General features: G+C 36.6%; 1 protein-coding gene across 2 annotated transcripts; it reads left to right on the forward strand.

Moving 5' to 3' along the window:
• Positions 1–10,655: 10,655 nt before the first annotated feature.
• Positions 10,656–16,331, forward strand: LOC112569376. 2 transcript variants are annotated; one of them, XM_025247177.1, is made up of 4 exons: positions 10,656–10,815; positions 15,225–15,336; positions 15,690–15,796; positions 16,086–16,331. In XM_025247177.1, exons 1-4 carry the CDS (start codon positions 10,782–10,784, stop codon positions 16,169–16,171), a joined length of 339 nt encoding a protein of 112 aa, XP_025102962.1. In that variant the 5' UTR covers positions 10,656–10,781; the 3' UTR covers positions 16,172–16,331. The 2 variants fall into 2 exon arrangements, with proteins under 2 accessions (XP_025102962.1, XP_025102966.1); XM_025247181.1 differs by lacking the exon at positions 10,656–10,815 and adding an exon at positions 13,921–14,172.
• Positions 16,332–19,563: the final 3,232 nt, after the last annotated feature.

Consider the following 19,563-nt stretch of genomic DNA (forward strand, 5'->3'; position numbering starts at 1 on the left):
AGTCACCAACATAGTAGCAAGAGTAATTTCTCAACGGGACTTCTCTCCCTTTGGATTTCATTTTCGCTCTGTGCTAGACTAGCGTCAAGACCGGCACAGAGAACTCAATTGTACGTAATTGTGGGTGATCGATATCCGATTGTAAAAATCAATATTTAATCAGAGAGGCCTTAAGTTTACAAGTAGTGGCATCATTTCAGGTAACATCGTAGATGTCACGACATTTTGTGCTGGCCATATTTTGGGCCAAGCTTGGGCCAATGTTTTTAGCTTGGCCCAAGCTTGGCCAAGTCTTGAGTGTTTGCTGGGATTGACAGCGCTTAAGAAACAGAAAATACAATAGGGCAACTGTGTCGTTGCTCGTGCCTTTGTTGCATTCCGTTTTATGGGACCTTTTCGAGATCAAGCTTGAACGCGATACATTATTGGGCATTCGAACCTTACCGACTGTAATGCAGACCTGGTCATTTCGTAGAGAAAGTGACCTTTGGCCTGGTGCCACTGGTCATGACCGACTGTTCGTAACTTGTGGGCTTTGGTGGGGCTCCAAGTCAGTAGACCTCTTGCTTGGGGAACATTAGCACAGCAAGGAAGCTAACCGATGGACAATCGGTCTGCATATCAATGGCAGCGACCGTAAAATGATAGAAAAGTTAATAACTATAAACTCGATCTCCGCTGTAGAGATTTGGACGAAATAATAAGATAGAAGAAACTGAAGATGGGAGTAGGGGTGGTAATCGACGAAAAGAAAAGAAAAACGGGAGTCACTCTCCAAACGAAACATGTTTCATTGTGGAGCAATCTTTGTTCCCCAAACGAAACACTCTAATACATGCTTGAATGTGTTGAAATAGGTCATAATAGGGAAACATGGGGGTCCACATTTGGATATGCTCGAATTCATGCCATTTAACGAAAGGCTTGTAAACATTGCTCTCAAGAACATTATAGACAAGCAGCGAGGCACATAAAAGAAAAGAAAGATTGATTTTTAAGGACAGGAAGGAATAAAATGAATTAAAAAAATCAGTGATGCTAAAAAAAGAGAAAAACATGAACATTGTAGACAGAGATTGACTTTAAAACGAATCGACATAAAGACAATGGTTTGTCATCAAACAAGGAAGCGGTTGTAGTTAGTGGTAGTGGTCGTCGTCTATGTGACAGCATAGTGTGTTCACTGGGACAACAACTGAGGAGCTATCGTATGACATCACATGACCACCAGCTCTTCAATGTAAGCTACATGCTGCAGTAGAATACAAAGGCGGAGCTGAAACGCGGAACAAGTTTTTATTTGTTAGAACTATTTTCACATTCGAAAATAAAACCAGGCAGGCGCCAGCTTGAAGGGCTGGTCGCCCAGGACGTGTTCGGACGCATGCGCAATGCATCTTTCGGCAGGATCTTCTTTACATCTTATCGGGCCTCGAGGAATCTCATAGAAGTCTCAATTTATTGACGAGCAGCACTTTGTGGCACTTTTATGGATTTACGACCAGCAATCAACAAAAGTGTGGTTGAACGAGTGACATTCCTTCGTTGTAAAAAAAAAAATATTGTGGGTTTAGAGAGAGAGAAGGTGGAATGCACAACGTATTGTCACGTGTTCGCAGAGAAAGCTGATTCGAGGTATCTTACACGTGTGCTGTGTGCGGTTTGTACACTAGTAACAGTTTCACATTTAGAAGTCCCTTCCATTCTTAAGTGGCTGAGTCCTCAAATAGCTACTTCTCCTCGATATGTCCTTGTTGTACTTCCTCTTTCTTTGTCTTCGATACTTCAATCTTCACATTGTTAAAGAAAAAATACTGTTACTTTGATGCTGCAGATACTGTAGAAACTTTTATATTTTTACCCTATTTCCTATTTGCAGCTATTCTGGTCCTTATTTGTCCACTAGTTTTGTGGGTGGCTTACTGAGCGTGCATTAGAGTTTATTTTCTTTGATTACTGACATCCTCACAAGTTAGCCTCGTAAGACAATTATCTCAGTTTGAACTATATCTCCCTTCTCATTCCTCGACATCACTTGTACGTGTGTGTGCGCTTGTATGAATGCTTGCCTCCAAGACTGTTTCAAATAGTTCCTTGAATGCGGTAAAACGATTGAGAAGCAGCTCATTCATTTTTATGTCATTTACTTTATTTGTTCCCAACATTTGTACTAAAACATTTTCTGCACAGCCGTGGGTCCAACAAAGTTTAATATTGCTGGTATACCTCATGCAATGTAACCTGCTTCACATGTCTGCAAAAAATAATCACAATATTCGAAATAAATGCCCCTCTTCAGAACAAAATGGTTCAAACCAAATATTTTAGCAAGCTGTGCATGTTAGGTGAGATTAGAAGGGAGAAAGTGTGTTTGGTGGCGAGAGAGAAAAAGAGAGAAGAGGTTTTATTGTCAGGCAGGTTGTAAATTTACTTACATTGACTATTACATTCTCTAGGATGAATGCAGAGAGAACCACACGAGTTGTTTACTCCCTTCCAGCCTACAGTTAAGTATCTAAAAAATAATAACAAATCTTGTGTGTTTTGAAGCATAGAGACCGCTCTCTCGTGGCTGTTGTCATGGCGATCTTAACAAAATAATATCTCAAACATTAATTTCATGCACTATGTTCATACATTGCATTTGACCCTGTGAATCCTCCTCCCCAAGGTGACGAAGCAGCTGGATACGTGTAGTAACATAAAGACCATCAAAATGTATAGCCTGACATAATAATGCTGTTATTAAGCTTTTGTATCTTTTTTTATTTAATTTTTATAACAGCAGTTTTATGCTTGCTGCCTTGGCTCGTGTTCATCTGCTGGGTAGTGTCTTTTCGACTTTACCTCCGCAGATTATGTTATTTTGCTCTGTTGTTTTGTAAGGTCTGTCAGCAAGTAAAGCTCTTACAGACTTCGATATTTTCTTTGAATCTTTTTAAACTGCTTTCGTAAAATGTAGTTTAGTTGATATGATTTTTTTTTCTCCACACACATACATGCACGCGCGCGCGCGCGGTGGCTTTCCATTAAAAACACTGATGATAAGTTTGCTGCTTAATTAATTTCTTTTTCTCTTTATTATTATTAATTTTTTGTCATCAGCCATCCATCGACTTTCACTTCCCGTGGCTGAGAGAAAATCATTTGGTGTGGGGTGCTTTGAAGACAAATGTACGTACACGAGCCCCACCCCTCTGATGATGATCCCGACTACAATACTTTGGAGCGTGGATAAATACACTAAATGCACAGACGTTCTCTGCTCCCCTGGACATCAACCACTTCTACCTCTCACAAGTAGCCAAAATTCCGGTGACGAAAAGGTTAGCGCCTGTCACCAATGCAGAGGAAGGGCTGTCAAGAGTTCAGATCTCGTCTCGGGCACACTGCTCTGCATGTGCCATCTGTTATCGTGTTTATCGTTCAGTTGTCGCTGACTAGTCCCTTGTGGCAAGCTTGTCTAATCCAAGAGCTTCGACTATAAACAATATTTATATGGCTCATTCCCCTTCCCCAGGGAGCCAACCTCAATGCTCAATGTGACAAGATGTAAAGGGCAGTAGTTGTTAGGGCTGTTCTCGCACTGCCAGTCTCTCTTGTGAATCAACGCCTGTTGTGAAGTGAGGAGAAGCACTCAAGACGATATTGCGACAGTCCGATGACATCCTCCTCGAAGTGCCCATTCTACTATCAGTTGTCACTTCCTGGTCGATCTGCCAAACACGTCAGATAGCGACACAGATTCGAGCATTGGCACTGCCCCGATCCTAAACTAGACTGTGGAGTACGTAATAGTATGCACCAGGATGATCAATGCCACAAACACCATCTTGATTTCCGACTCCAGTACTTTGGAGTGCTGGCTAACTCTACAGATGTTCTCTTCTCTTTGAGAACGACGACTTCTGTTGGCATTGATATCCAGCATCTTCACAGGTAGTCTTGGTCACGTGGTCCTTTGATTTCCAGGGTGCCTGCAGGCAGTCCTGACTTCCTTGTCACTGACTCGCCCGTGCATCAAGGCTCTCCAGAATCTTGACCTCTTGGCTTAGAGCTGGGTCTTGAGATAAAAGTGAAGTTGGCGTTGGAGATAGCTGAAGTCGCTTTGAGAGCTAACCCTGTGCTTCGTGCCCACTGGGTAGGTGCCGAAAAGTCTTCCAATGTCCTCTCTTCCATGCTTCACTTCGCCCATCAAAGGGATTTCATTGGTCAACAACTCACCTAGCATTCTTCATTTAATAAACAAATAGCCAGCTACTTTTTTCGATTGATAACGACACACTTATTTCACAATAATCTCTAGACAGCGTTTTACAATTCTCCAAAATCAATAACAAAGGAGTACGCACACACGTACACACACAAACATACAGAAACGTATGCGAGATAGAAAACAAGTTCTTTGGCATGCTTTTATGTTACATTTAGGACGACTTGTGTGTCACTGTACTTGTGGTGAGCAGATTTATTAGTAGTTGTAAAACCAACAAAAACTTTTCCTTATCGCCGAAGATTGCTCTTGCTGAGAAATATATGATTATGAATAATCATAAAACAAACGGATTATGCTCTGTCCGCAAAATACCTTGTACCTCTGGGATAAGAGCACTACGCAGCTCTTCACTCCAAGTACTCGTGTAGTTGGAGACAAGGTTTGTGAAGACTTCAAGTAATGCTGCCTGTACATTTGACACTTGAAACATATCTAGAAAAAGAATGTCTAGTGATTATTTGTAAATGCCAAGTGTTAAAACAAAGTAACGATTAAAAGAAAAAAAAAAAGAATTGCTGCATGGAGGAGACTCAGGTTTCTGACCACTCATAACATGACCATGTGTAATGATCTTTCCCAAAGCTAAAAACTCATATGTTAGGCTTTATAAACAAACTGGAGTTTTCTGATAAAGTTAGAAAATTTATTTGAAAATAATTCGTGGTTTAAGGTTTTCATAATAAGTAATGTTCCTTGTCCTTCAGCTTTGCTGACAGGGTATCAGTAGCATGTGGGATTTTGAGTGCATGCGCGGGCACACACACACACGCACGCTGCATAATGCACACGGTAAACAGAGGCTAAAATATTTTGTTGCCAAGTAAATTAAAAAGTCAACTTCCATGTGATGTAGAATCTAGCAGCTCGAGTGTTAGGTCACCTTTACTTCAAACATAACTTCTAACAAAGCCGGTAGACATCCCGAAAAGGAGTGAAACAGGAGAGTATGTTCGTCGGTCTTTATTACTCTGTACTTAATCGACAAGCAGAACAGGGAAATGAATTTTGTTTTACAACCTTCTGCAAGATGGCATGAAGAAGTGGGTGTAACAAAGAGATTTCCTGGTCACTGTTTGCAGCAACGAATGTTGCAACGGCAACCACCCTTTGATTGACATCTGACTCTGAAAAACTAGCTCAAGCACGGGTATATAAGCGATGATACTAGCTATCATAAAACCACAGTTCTTCCTACAAACTGCAAGTTTCTTTTTCAGTTGTAACATCTGTCGTGTCACAGATTTTCTGTTTGCAGCTATCACTATTGTTGTCACCATGAAGTACATGCTGATATTCCTCCTTTTAGGTAATGTATCGAAGGATACCTTTCAGAAATAATATTTTAGCTTATGCATGATAGATAGTTCATGTGTATTGGTTAAACATTTTAGAGCAAATATTTATACCGCCCTAGGAAAAATATACTGGTATGTATATGTTTTTAAATACTTATGTGCTCAGGGATTTCTCTGAAACTTGGAATATGGTTTTAACGGATTTAACGTGAATGCAGAGTTCAGCAACAGAGGACACCATGTTTTTGATTTTCCTTTCAAATTAGTAAGGGTTAGTAGTTTCAAGATCCTCAGGCTATGTCCTCGAATATAACGAAACAGTGTGTCACACGCCTTTGTAGTATTTTTCTTTTACGATTAAACACTTTTCTTACGAACACATAACGAAAACTATTTGTCCTGTAATTAAAACGTTTCGTGAATTCATTGCAGCTTTCTTCGTGAACTCCACAAAAGGAATTGGGAGCTGCTTAAGTTGTACTTTTAACCCAGCAGAAAAAGACGTGGCTCGCATGTGCGCGTAAGTAAAACCTTAATTTGACAAGATACATACATTGGTTTGAATTTTGTTTTCTGAGAGATTAATATCTACATCATCTTATTAAAGTAGCTAGCCATGTGGTAGCTTTGAGGGTAGGGACTCGCGGTTTAAAGTGAGTGATGTGAACAGTGTATGTAACGTATGTTATCGTAGGTAGTAAGAGGTACACCACAGCTGTCACCCACGTGCCAGAAAAATGTGGTAACAGCTAGTGTAACACAGGAAACTAGATTGGCCAGTATTTTTACTCCTACCACACTTTCACTGATGTATGTATACATCTTAACAACCAATCACTCTATGAAAGCGGTCACAAAGTCAATGGAAAGTTTATTCTTGTCACACAATTATACAGACTTTGTCTTTCTACCTTATTTTAATTTTCCTTTCCCAGACTCTCTCCAGATATGAACCAATGGTGGTGTCGAACGTATTAAGGAAAAACGTTTAGGTTTCAATGCTATGTGCGACTAAACCAAAGTTAACTTCTGGTAACAAAAAGAAGAGAAGCATGGCAACGCCTACCATTTTAGCTTAATTTATCTTTTACTTGGGTGAATGTATTGCTAATTGATAACTTCTGTTTGAGATTTGATTTGTAAATCTTTGTGTTATGTGTATACTATTATTTTTAGCAGAAACATAAATCAAATCTGTGTATCCGAAGAAGTAATCTATCCACAACCCTCACCAAAGCAAAGAACATACACACATATACAGGCACGCGCTCGCACACACGTGAACAAGCATTATGGAAATCAGTGTGTTTTACTTACCTGACATTTTGTGTATAAAGAGAGCACAAATGGGGTTGTTGCAGATCTCTTCGGGCTTATCTGCAATGCCTTCGGGACTGTGGAGCAAATACTGGAGATAGTTCGGAAACAGAGTTGGACAAACTGTTGAATGAACGTTGTGGTAGGTCATTTCGTTCACCTAACGGTTGAAATCCATACTTAAAACTTAAAATTACAGTTTTAAAACTCAAAATTGGTCGGAGTAAAATTACTCCTACTCTAACCCTATCCATTAACCACAGTTACATAAATTGTACTTTTATGGCGGGATTGCACGGGCAAAAAAACTATGCTGATGGGATTGCCCCTGTGGATTAATTAATTTGTGTTGTATTGTTTTTAGTTCTACTAGAAAACACATCTATTCTAACAGAAGTTAAGAAACCTTCCTCGTGACTCCTTTTGTCATGTACAAGAAATATACAAGTGAAAGTGGGATGAGGTATTTATCCTGTTTAATTTAGAAAACAAAAATGAACTAATCTTTATATGTGGCTGTTAGAGCTAATTGTGTAATTGTAATTCACTTTCAGGTACAGCTGGTCTGTCTGCCAGTCTTCTGACTGTCCTCGGTGCCTTGCTGCTCACTGTTTATAGAAATATCGGCCTGTGATTTCCTCCTCTTCTTCTTTTTTGTATCAGTTTAGTTTTTAATCATATATATTGTATTATATATGAACTTTGCCGTAAAAGATAATTAGTTCATCATTCCTAAAAAAGAACTTTCGTAAAGATCAATGTCATGCTCTCTTTTCTTAAGTCAGTTTAAAAGATATTTAAATGTTCTTAAAATATCACAAAGCATTCTTTGTATAAAAATTAATGAGATGAATTATTAGATTTCAGCAGTTTTTGATGCATTGCAGTACGAGCAAATGGATTTTAAAATTAATTTAAGAAATGAGTGCATTCTGCATTTCTTCAATAAGATATGTCAACGTGTGATCACAGTGGATGTTGTCACGATTCACACTAAATGACACTCGAGCTGATAGACTCCAGTTGCATACCACTTATCATTTAAGATAAAAGCTCAAAGACCATATCCACTGGTTATGAGTATCTCGAGTAGCATTCCCAAGTGACAACATCTTGAATTAAGTGACATACATAAGATTTAATAATGTGTGAAGAAGCTAAGAAAAATGAAGAACTTTTCATTAATGACTATATGTCGACCCTGAAGAAAAAAATAACTGTTACAGCAGTGACACAGAATACCAAAGATATATTTTCGTCAGGATTTTATCCATCATAGATAAGAATTAACTACTAAGCAGCTTTGTAATACATAAACACTTCACATCTGGTAATTAGAATTTTACTATTTTGGGAGACTGCCCGTCACACTTTTATAGTTTAAGTTATATGCATCAAAAGAAAAAAAAATGCGGAGACCTAAGTAAAACAATTAGTTTACACTTTTTTAGTACATTTCAAATAAAAGTGTGTTTTCACAAATTGTTGGTTATGTTACTTTTAATTTTAAAGTTTTTTTTTTACCACAGCGCTTTTCCAATGGCAAAATGCTTCTCGGCTTCAGTCTCCAATGACAACATTTCCCTTTTGCTTCTTCAAGTTGTCTTTTTTTTGTGTTGAGGTTTCACAAATCTGTGTTTTCATTTAGAATGAAGTGATTTAATATTGTATTCCAGTGAGTTAGAGGGGTTGAGTGTCGGTTGCTAAATTATCATCCGTCTGACTGACTGACTGACTGACTGACTGACTGACTGACTGATTGACGCGGGCAATACAGGCTTTCCAATGCTTGACAAGAAGGTGAAAATTACCTGAAAAGCACGGGAAAATAAAAACCTGAGAGAAACTATGTGCACAATACTTGCACGCCTGTGTATTTCTTTATTTCGGTTAAATTCAATCATTCAAGGTAAGGAACTACTGCATGCTTGAGTTTTGTTATCATTTTACTTTTTGTGACTTTTTTCTCTTTCTGATTTGGAAAACTAGGGGAGATAACCTTTGGTTTGCTAGTCCTAGAGCAGCAGTGATCTCCCCTGATCAAGCACATAAGTTCTCATAGCTGGCCACATTGCATCTGGCACTGGGCTCTAACAATTTCTATATTTAATATAGCTCTGTTTTATATCACATAGGTCACACGATGCACTCATTTTATTGCACTAATGACATAAACCGTCTGTGTTGCCTACAAAAGAAAAGACAAATAATTCACTTTTGATTAAGTGATGCTGACCACCTGTCAACATTAAATATTTCCTAAATATCGGTAAGATATTTGCAACAAGCACAGATAATGAATGAAAGGGCAGCTAAAACATCTAAAGAGTACATCAACAAGAAGTTAGATTTGCTGGTGTTATGGCAAGAATGTAGAAAAAGTTTATTTACCATTTTTCTTTGAATTTCAAAGATATATCATAGAAAAGAAAGCTTAATGAGCCTCTTTAAAATGTAGATTTTTTCTTTGATACATCTTTGAAAAACTACATTTTAAAGATGTTCATTCAGCTTTTTTTAAATAAGCTTTTATAAGAGAAAGTGCGGTACTTCTGGGTGCTACATCTGTACTATTTAGTGTATAATGCATATTCTATCCACCAGATTGGAAAGCCATGGCCTATGATGGTTTCCTCAACACTTCAGGTCCATTGTGAGAATTTTCCTACGGCCCCAAACTTAACCATTCAAAGTAAGGACATTTGTAGGCAACTTCGTACGACTGCACAAATTTAGGTGTTTTGCTGACTGCACATGTACAAAATCTTAAACACTATACAGAAAACTGTATGACAATGTAAAACATGTCAGGTCCAGTTGAAAAACGTAACACTTCGTATTTTGGTGACAGTCAAAGGCCCTTACTCTTTATTTTAATTTAGCTTGAATATTGTGGTCTCTCAGATTATTGATAAAATGGCCAGAAAACAGTTTACTATTGCTTGACTCTGTCTTTGAACGTTTGCTTGAAGATCAGAGTCTTAGTGCACTCAACCTCAGTCATACTTAAATTCAAGTCTTAACGTGCCAGTGACCTGACAACTATCCCAGCACACCAGGCAACAGATGAGGGGTGCTTTATTAGGAACAATAAAACATGGTAGAAGGATCAGTCGACAGAACAAATACACCCCTTGGAATTTTAAACAAGAAAGCTGTGGTCTACTTATCCCTTGTAAAACAAATTTTATCTAGTGTAAACATTCATAATCACCTTGCTAACTGACACCCTTGTGCTCTCACCGTCCCGCACTTAAACATGCGAAATAATAAGACCGATAAAGGAAAGAAAAAGAAAATGGGTTACTGTGTCCCTAAGAACAAGTGCTGATAAAGAACTCAGCCTTCTGCGAAGTCGAAGTTCTTTTACTTTCGTTTCGAGGAAAGAGTAAACGAAAACCTGATGAATAACATTATTGTCCAGACACGTTCCCTGTGTACCGCTTCTTACGTGTCTACGAAAATCTGTACAAACACTTTAAAGAAAGAGGTATAAACGATAAGAAAGACAATAAAATACTAACATTTAAAAGGTTGTATGCCATTAGTGTAGACAGTAGTTGAATATTACAGAAGAGATAATAAAATAGATAATACTGGCCCTCGAATCATGAACGATGTTAAGTAGCAAAAGTATTGTTTACATCTTGTTTCTAGGCACAAACATGTATGTGGCTGTGACCCTCCAGGGTTATCATGGGAAGCCAATGAAAGCCATCAGAATATAAAGGGAGGCCCATAATTGGCAGCTGGGTCTGACTCATGGCCATAGAGACTAATATAAAATGACAGCAGTCGTTCTTTTTATCAGTTTCTCCTGAAGAAGGCTTAGATATTTCATCACAGACATTTTGACTATCCTACTCGTCAACGTTGTCGTTAGTTTGATTATCATGAAGTACTTTCTGATCGTCCTGCTTCTTTGTGGTGAGTTTTCTAGAATTGTATTGGAGAATGACAATAGTGCACTTACGGTTCATGCAGTTAAGTACTATTCTTGATTTTTGTTATCATTTATAAATACTATGCATCAAAGAAATTTATTTCACATTTTCATCAAGTCAAATTTATCTCTTTACTTTATATACTTAAATTTTATTACCCTTCTAATTATATGTATTAATGGCTGAGTATGTTTTGTGTATTATATAAAGTCATTGCTTTCACTTTTTTTTAATTGTTGTTTCGCACAGAGACCGAAAACCTTTGTTTCGATGTTGCGCGATATAAAAGTTCAGATAAATTTTAAGAAAGATTTTATTTCTAAATTCACCCCCTCGTATTGAATATCCAGGTATTATTAAACATCTGTGAATGTGAAACATGAAATAAATTGTAGCACACATTAGCACCAGCATGTGACATGTAACGGAATGTGAATTTTCCAAAATTCCAGGATTTCCTTATGGTGTACATAAATGAATTGCGTACTAAGTTTCCCCTTTCCTAACATTCCCAAGAAAGTTTATAGACACTAGGCGAAAAGCAGTCCATGGTTGTTTCGCATTCCCCTGAAAGCAAGTTGTTCAACCGGTAATCTTTGAAGATCTCTGAATCCGAGGACCCACAAGAATTCCCTCCAATAACCTTTGCCTAACTCGTGGGAATTTTTCATGCAGGCATCGTAAAGCTGACAAAGTCCCGCCCATGGCTTTCACGAAGCTCTTCATCAAACCTAGTTAGATGGGATGGGATGGTAGCATGATTTTGTGAGCATTTTCAGCTTAATACTTTAAAAGACAATAGTTCATGTGGATTAAGTTCAGCCTTTGGATTTATGCAAAACTTTGCCATTATTATTATTATGCGGTCTATTATATTATCAGTTAGGGTATTTTCACTATGTCGAAACAAGATAAGAGTAACAGTAAGTTTATAGTCATGTACATGTTTACATTCATTATTGTTTCTGTTTTCTAATGTATTCCAAAATTCTTGAACATAGTTGTATTTCAAAAATATGTGTTCGATCCTTTATTTTTTTTTTTTGGTTACAAAAGGTACATAAGTTATTACTTAAAATTTTCATCTTTTAAATAATAATTTCAGCTAAGAGCGAATATCATGTGTACAAGACTAACCTGTAACCATGTATATTTAATTGCATGGCTATTACTTATTTTAAGAAAAATCCTTTTCCAACTGAATTCGCTTTGCAACTTTTTAATCTATTTTTGACAACAATTTGGTTCATATTCATTATTATTTAATATATTGCAATAGTTCTTTGAGCCTTTTCTTTCGAAAAATATTAATGTTGAAGAAAATTGCAATTTACTTTTTATGTTTTTACAAATTTGAAAAAGACACTCGAAAATTAATTTACACACATACACACATACTAACAAACACACAAATTCTTTCTCTAGGATAAATAAACAGTAAACATAAAAGAGGGCTCCGTATACATGATATATGTTACGGCCAAACCCCGAAGTTCGGCCAGTTCCCGAATTGTGTGTGGCCAATGTCTGATGTACTTCGGGCTTTGGCCGTAACATATATATATATACACACAAACTACTATTGTTAACTCAAAACAAACTTTCTAATTCCCGAGCTTTACAAATGGTAACCCAGCTACAGGTGACGGACAATATAAATAAAAAAGACTCAACATATTTAATTCATCATATGCAATGAAATCACAGGACCCATACATACAAACACATTTTAACTATCAGTAACTTACCTCAACACACACACCTCCTCAGACACATTACATCTGCTCCTTAGTCGCTCGAGCACAAACATAAAAAGAAGCTGTCACACATATATACTTACACTTAAAACCATTTGCAAAGGACACAAGCAAACATTCTTAACCCCACCCTGCAGATAAACATGAAAGGATTTCTCATATATGCTAGATATACACAAGATACTGTTATAACATACTTCATAATAATGACGCTTTTAAGTAGGAACACAGCTACAGATAAATGACAGTATACATGTATGTATAAATGTAAAGGACTTAAAATACAGTGATACCTCGGTTCTCGAACGCCTTGACTTTCGACCAAATCGGTATTCGACCAGGAAATTCGAGAAAATTTTGTCTTGGAATCCGAACAAATATTTGGAACTCGAACATCCGAACGTCCGAGATGAGCCGAGTTGAGCCGAATGGCGTTCATTCGGCCCAGCGCGCCTTGCTTGCGTCATCAGTGTGAGTGCAGAGAGAGAGAGTGACGTTTTTGTGGAGAGAGTCATGAAATGTGTGCAAAATGGGCAGAAATCGCAAATTTTGTTGAACAACATCACCCTGATAAAGTGGTAGCAAATAGAGCAGTTAACATTTTTAATGACAATGTTATGTCCACTTTCCGCAAAATTTTGCAAATGAGAAAAAAAACAGCAAACAATTGACAAATTCTTCCGTAAAGAAATCACACAAGCAACTGCAGAGCAAGATTCTGATTCTCCTCAGCAAAAGATACAGAGAACAGAAACACCCGAAGAGCAGTTACCCTCTGTTTTTATTGAAGATGACTCCCCTTCAAAACAATAACCATCCCCCTTCCCTCCTCCCTCCACATTCATTCCCTCCTGCCATAAAGTTTGGTACAGGTACAGTAAATGAAACACAAATTACTGTACTGTACAGTACATTTTATTTTTTATTTTATTTTTTTTTAATAAATACACTTTTATTTTTTATTTCTTGTTGAGACTCATGTTTTTCTACATATTATATACAAATTAGGCCAGTAAATAGGCATTTTCTGGGGCTTGGAACGAATTAATCCAGTTTCCATTATTTCCTATGGGTTTCATTGCTTCGGTTCTCGAACAATTTGGTTCTCGACCGTCCTCCCGGAACGAATTATGTTCGAGAACCGAGGTATCACTGTATAAATTTAGGTTCTAGAAGTAATGTTACTCTTGAAATAATTCTAATAATATTAGCATAAAAACAGCGAAACAGAACATGAACATCAGGACACAGCACTAAATCAAGAATGACAGTGCAAACTCAGATAAGCCAACCCTACCCGCTTGTAGACGGGTGGAGCTGTTGAAAATATTTATTCTAATAAACAGAAATCAGGATGATGAAATTCCTTTACAACATTTCGTAGATAGGCTATGACAGGATATCTCTATGGCCACTATATGAGTGTTTCGGTGATAACAAGTCTGATTGACAGCCGATAATTCAAAGTTAGTAGGACACAGGTATACAAGCAAACCACCGAGGTTAAGCTGTAGTACCAGTTTTCGATTTTACTATCGTTCAATTTTTCACCATGAAGTTTGCGATGATATTACTTCTTTCAGATGATACCTAAAAAGGCAAATTTTGTGTAATAGGTGGCTCGTGAATGTTAATTAAAGGATATATATATATAACTGAGTAAATATTTATACCATTTTAGGTAGGGTCTACTGGTTTATTTGACGTGACCATGAATTTTATTTATCATTCACGAAACTTGGAGTGAAAGTGGATGAACTTTTTTCACGGAAATATCAGCATCGCCATCAAGTTTCTGATTCTTGCAAAGAAGCTATAAAAGTTTGTCCACGTCAGAATCTTTAGAAGGTGTGCCTGAAGATAGTTTCCGGAAATGCCAAACAATCTTGTATTTACAAACTTTGATCCTTTTTCCTGGGATCTGGATTTCGGATTTACTATTAGCACACCTTATACTTTCGCCCTGTGAATTTCGAAGTGCTATTTTTTACCCCTGACACGGTCAGTTGGGTATAGTTGTATGTAAGTAAAGATCTTCATGATGTGTATTAGACCAATTGAGGCACTATAACACACAACCATCTAAGGATCTTTTGTTAAAGTTAAGTTAAAGATGTAACACCTACTTTTACACTTTGCAGTTAGAATGCAAGTCTTTAAGATTGACTCTGGATTAAGGTCTATGATTGGCTACTGAGAACTGACCATAAAGAAAAGTATAGAGACAAAAATCGTTTGTTTTATTCCGAGAAAGATACTTGTATGCAAATCTTTATATCACAATTACATTTTTTTTTCAGCAGTCGAATGTCATGTTAATCTTACGAGAAAAAATTGAAAGGTTAATTCTTTCTGTAAACTTTCTAAGTTCATTTTAAATCCACGCATTGTATACAAATGTAGCTCACATTAAGCACTTTCTGAACTGATGCCTCACAGTGTTGGAACAATTTTAGATAGATTGAAATTTTTAAAAGTTTGCCGAAAATTGTAAAAATCAGGAAACTTTCTAGTCTTAAGTTAGACTTATTTGACAATATACTTTTACCTTTATTTTAAAATTAAATATTATCATAAAACTCAGCCAAGGTGCATCCTCCTAGGTACCTAAAAACTGTCTGTGAATCAATTGCAGTGTCTTCCATGACTCTAATAAATGGAGACGACAAGAATGACTGCATGAGGATGTGCAATGATGTTGCTGAATCAGGCATACAAAAAAGTTTCTCTCAATCCATAGTTTGCAAGTAAGTTTACTATGTGCAATTTTTATCCTCTTCAACCTCTTAACTAATTATTGAAGATGAATAAGAATTTGACAGAAGGTGTAAGAAGAGAATAAGGCGAGTAGGGCAGAACTAAAAGACTCGAATGTCTTTTTTACTCAGCAATCACATTTAAATTTAGTCTTTTTTATATCTTATGTACTATAAATTTTTAATATATGCAATAGAAAAGGGTGCTTCCTTTTTTAAAAGTCTCTGGTAACTCCATCATATCTAAACTGCATTATATCTTGCTTATGTATAATTTCAATACAAACAGTTTTCCACAGAGACTAATGCATTTTTGTACGGTTTTTTTAACAACTTTTTTTCAGATATGCTCAGAATAATTTAGACTGCTTTAAAAATACCTGTGGACTAGAGGTCGCATCGCATGTACGAGAGGTAGAGGAGATGTTGAGGAGTAAAGGCTACTCTTGTGGTAAGCAGTTAACGCGATCAAGATAAACTGATTACACAAAAGCTATTCATGCAAAAAGAACAGGAAAGAAAGCACAGTTCGTAATAAGAAAGTTTAAAGCATCATGGCGAAGCAAGACTCAATTTTATGTTACAGGGAGTGCTATAGTTGTGGACAGGAATCGTAACTATATTCTGCCTCTCTTAAGATTGTGGAGATATTAGAAGGAAAGTGGCAAATAATATTTACATATTTTTGTGAAAGAATGACAAAATGAGTTCGGGGTGATAACGTTTCAATTTTCTTGCAGACCTTTCCGGCTCTAGTGCTCTGTCTGGCAGTCTCCTCATCGTCCTTCTTGCCCTGCTGATTACTACATACAGAGCCTTAATCTAATGACAACTTGCAGCTACAATCACTAACAACTGGCCTCATGGTGAATTATACTGCGATCTGTATTATCAGGTCGTAAGAATTAAATATAGAAACATTTGCAAGGCCTAACAGAAGCAAAAGAAAAAAATATATTTGTGCTAAACAACTGTCTGATTACCAGGCAAAATAATGTATCATATCTACTTAAAATTTAAGTCTTAAATTAAACATATAAATGCCATTATATGTCCAGGGGACATCACTACCTGAACGAGTATGTGTATAAGTTCTGCATTGCTTACTGCGATAATGATATACGCATTCTATTAGACATTCCCACCCGTGACATTAAAAAAAAAATTCCAGAAAATACGAAATCTGAATTCACAACCCAAAAACATCATTGCCCTGGTGACAGGCACTTGAACCTGTTGTCATGAAAACTAAAAGTAGATATCTCATTATTTAGGCGATTGTTATATAGACATATATGCACACACATACTTTATAGCCACGAAGAAATGTTTGAAAATATTGAAGGCATGTATGAGATAGTTATCAAATTTAAGAAAGTTGTCAGCTGCAATGTGAATTACCTGTTTACTAATTGTATCTTACAATTTGGCTGATTTAGCGAAGATTTGACAACTAGATAAAATGTCAGCGTTCGAACCCGACATCGCCGGTTTTCTACTAGTTGATTTCCCCTAGTCGACCCAGCTGTCGGAAATGATTATCGAACTCTGTAGATGATTGGAGTGTAATGATCGCGGATGTCTACGCATTTTTGACTAGGTATAGGCTGTGTATATATAAAGCTTCGCGCTAACGAGTGTCTGATACTGTCTGGGAGAGTAATTGTAACTACTGGCTTAATCTTACTTCACCACAGCGCGAATTAGTGTCTGAATTGAGCTGAAAAATAGTCAACTATTAATACACAGCAGTGCGTGCAATCAATCAATCAATCAATCAATCAATCAATCAATCAATCAATCAATCAATCAATTTTGTATGTACAGGACAGAAATTCTTCTCTTTGCTCACAAATCATGATAAACTATATATCTAAACATATATATATGTACGTAAAAGTATTGAAGTCAAAACTGCGAAGTTTCCTCAAAAGGTCTTTGCTGATCCACACTAAATGACACTGGAGCTGATAGACTCCACTTGCATACCAGTTATCATTTAAGATAAAAGCTCAAAGACCATATTCATTGGTTATGAATATCTCGAGTAGCATTCCCAAATGACAACATCTTGAATTAAATTAAGTGACATACATAAGATTTAATAATGTGAAAAGAAGCTAAGAAAAATGAAGAACTTTTCATTAATGACTATATGTCGACCTGAAGAAAAAAAATAACTGTTACAGCAATGACACAGAATACCAAAGATTTGTTTTCGTAAGGACTTTATCCATCATAGATAAGAACTAACTACTAAGCAGCTTTTTTAAGACATAAACACTTCGCATCTGGTAGCTAGAATTTTACTATTTTGGGAGACTACCTGTCATACTTTTATAGTTTAAGTTATATGCATTAAAAAATGCGGAGACCTAAGTAAAACAGTTAGTTTACACTTTTTAGTACATTTCAAATAAAAGTGTGTTTTCAAAAATTGTTGCCTTTAACTTTAAAGTCTTTTTTTTCAACACAGCGCTTTTCCAAACGCAAAATGCTTCTCGGCTCCAATGACAACTTTTCCTGATGCTTTTGCTTCTTCAAGTTGTCTTTTTTGTGTTGAGGTTTCACAAATCTGTGGTCACATGATGCTCTCAGTTTATTGCCCTAATGACCTTTGTAATCAACACGCTTTGTGCTCTCACCGTCCGGCACTTACAAAATGCGACATAATAAGACCGATAAAGGAAAGACAAAGAAAATGGGTTACTGTGTACCTAAGAACAAGTGCTGATAAAGAGCTCAGCCTTCTGCGAAGTCGAAGTTCCTTTACTTTCGTTTCTAGGAAAGAGTAAATGAAAACCTGATGAATAACATCATTGTCTATACATGTTCCCTGTGTACCGCTTCTTACGTGTTGACTAAAATCTGTACAAAGACTTTAAAGAAAGAGGTATAAGCGATAAGAAAGAAAATAAAAGACTAACATTTGAAAAGTTGTATGATGTCAAAAACGCCATTAGTGTAGACAGTAGTTGAATATTAAAAAAAGAGATCGTAAAATAGATAATACTGGCCTCGAATCATGAACGATGTTAAGGAAGCAATTTTATAGCAAATCGTTCACAAATCAGCAGATAATTACATTCAGAGATAAAATCCTTGACCAATTACTTTTTATCAAACGGAAAATTCAAGTTAGTGATTACAGAGGTAGTCGTGTCATGAATTAAAATAATTCTGTGTATCTACACACATCAAAATGTAAAGAGGAAATTGAGGAAATATAGTATATAAAAAATGACAAATAAAAACACAGAAAACTGTAAAAAGTTGAAGTTGTTGATAGAACGGATCTATAAGAACTCTTCGCTTTGGATATCCTAGTGTTAAGATATATCTGCTGCATATTTGTTTTTTCCATGTTAAATATGAAATAAATTCTAGGACATATCAGGTATTTCAGCATGTGACACGTAACGGAATGTGAATTTTCCAAGATTTTGTGAAAGTTTGTCTATACTGGAAACACACCGGAGATCTATTTAATGGAGAGAGTAAGAGGAAGTGAGTGAGCGATGAAATAGAAACTTGGACGAGGAATCGTACTACATAATCGTTAACCATCACAAGTAGTAAGGGGACAAATCTCCTTTTCTGGACAATAAAGTAATCTTATCTTATCTTATCTTATCTCATGCCAATCTAACAACGACTTCGCTGGAGGGGAGTACATTGTGGAGACTAATAAAAATAATGTTGGGTTGTGAGTGTTAAACGTAGAAGGGCGCCATCTCTTAATGGTTCGTGCCCAAATATCAAAGCAAAAGGCCAAAGGTCATCCGGGCCTGTGGATAGCATTTTGTAGTCCAGCCCAACGAGTAGATTGGTATTTGATTTGGGTTTTTTAATCAATCCCAGTCATGATAAGAGAAGCAGAGTAGCGCGAATACAAAGAAACCTTGTCTTCACGTGACACACAACCTGTTGCTGTGGGATCTGTGTCACACCTGTCTGTGTGCCATTTCAAACGGCATTTCGATAAACTCTTGGGAAATTCTTTTTAATCAGTTCAAATGCCTTGTGAAGTGTACATTGCTTTATATCACTATAAGATAAGATTTTCGTAAACACATCTAACTGTTCATTAATAAACAGCCCCCAGCAGGCAAGTAGGACATTTTACTGTTATATGAGAACCTTGTATCAAATATTGAAAATAAAATAGCACACTGGCACAGTCTAGGCTCAGCAAGATACCTGAAAGATTTTATCTAA

This window comes from Pomacea canaliculata, linkage group LG1 (assembly GCF_003073045.1).
Source record: "Pomacea canaliculata isolate SZHN2017 linkage group LG1, ASM307304v1, whole genome shotgun sequence".
Taxonomy (NCBI): Eukaryota; Metazoa; Mollusca; class Gastropoda; order Architaenioglossa; family Ampullariidae; genus Pomacea; species Pomacea canaliculata.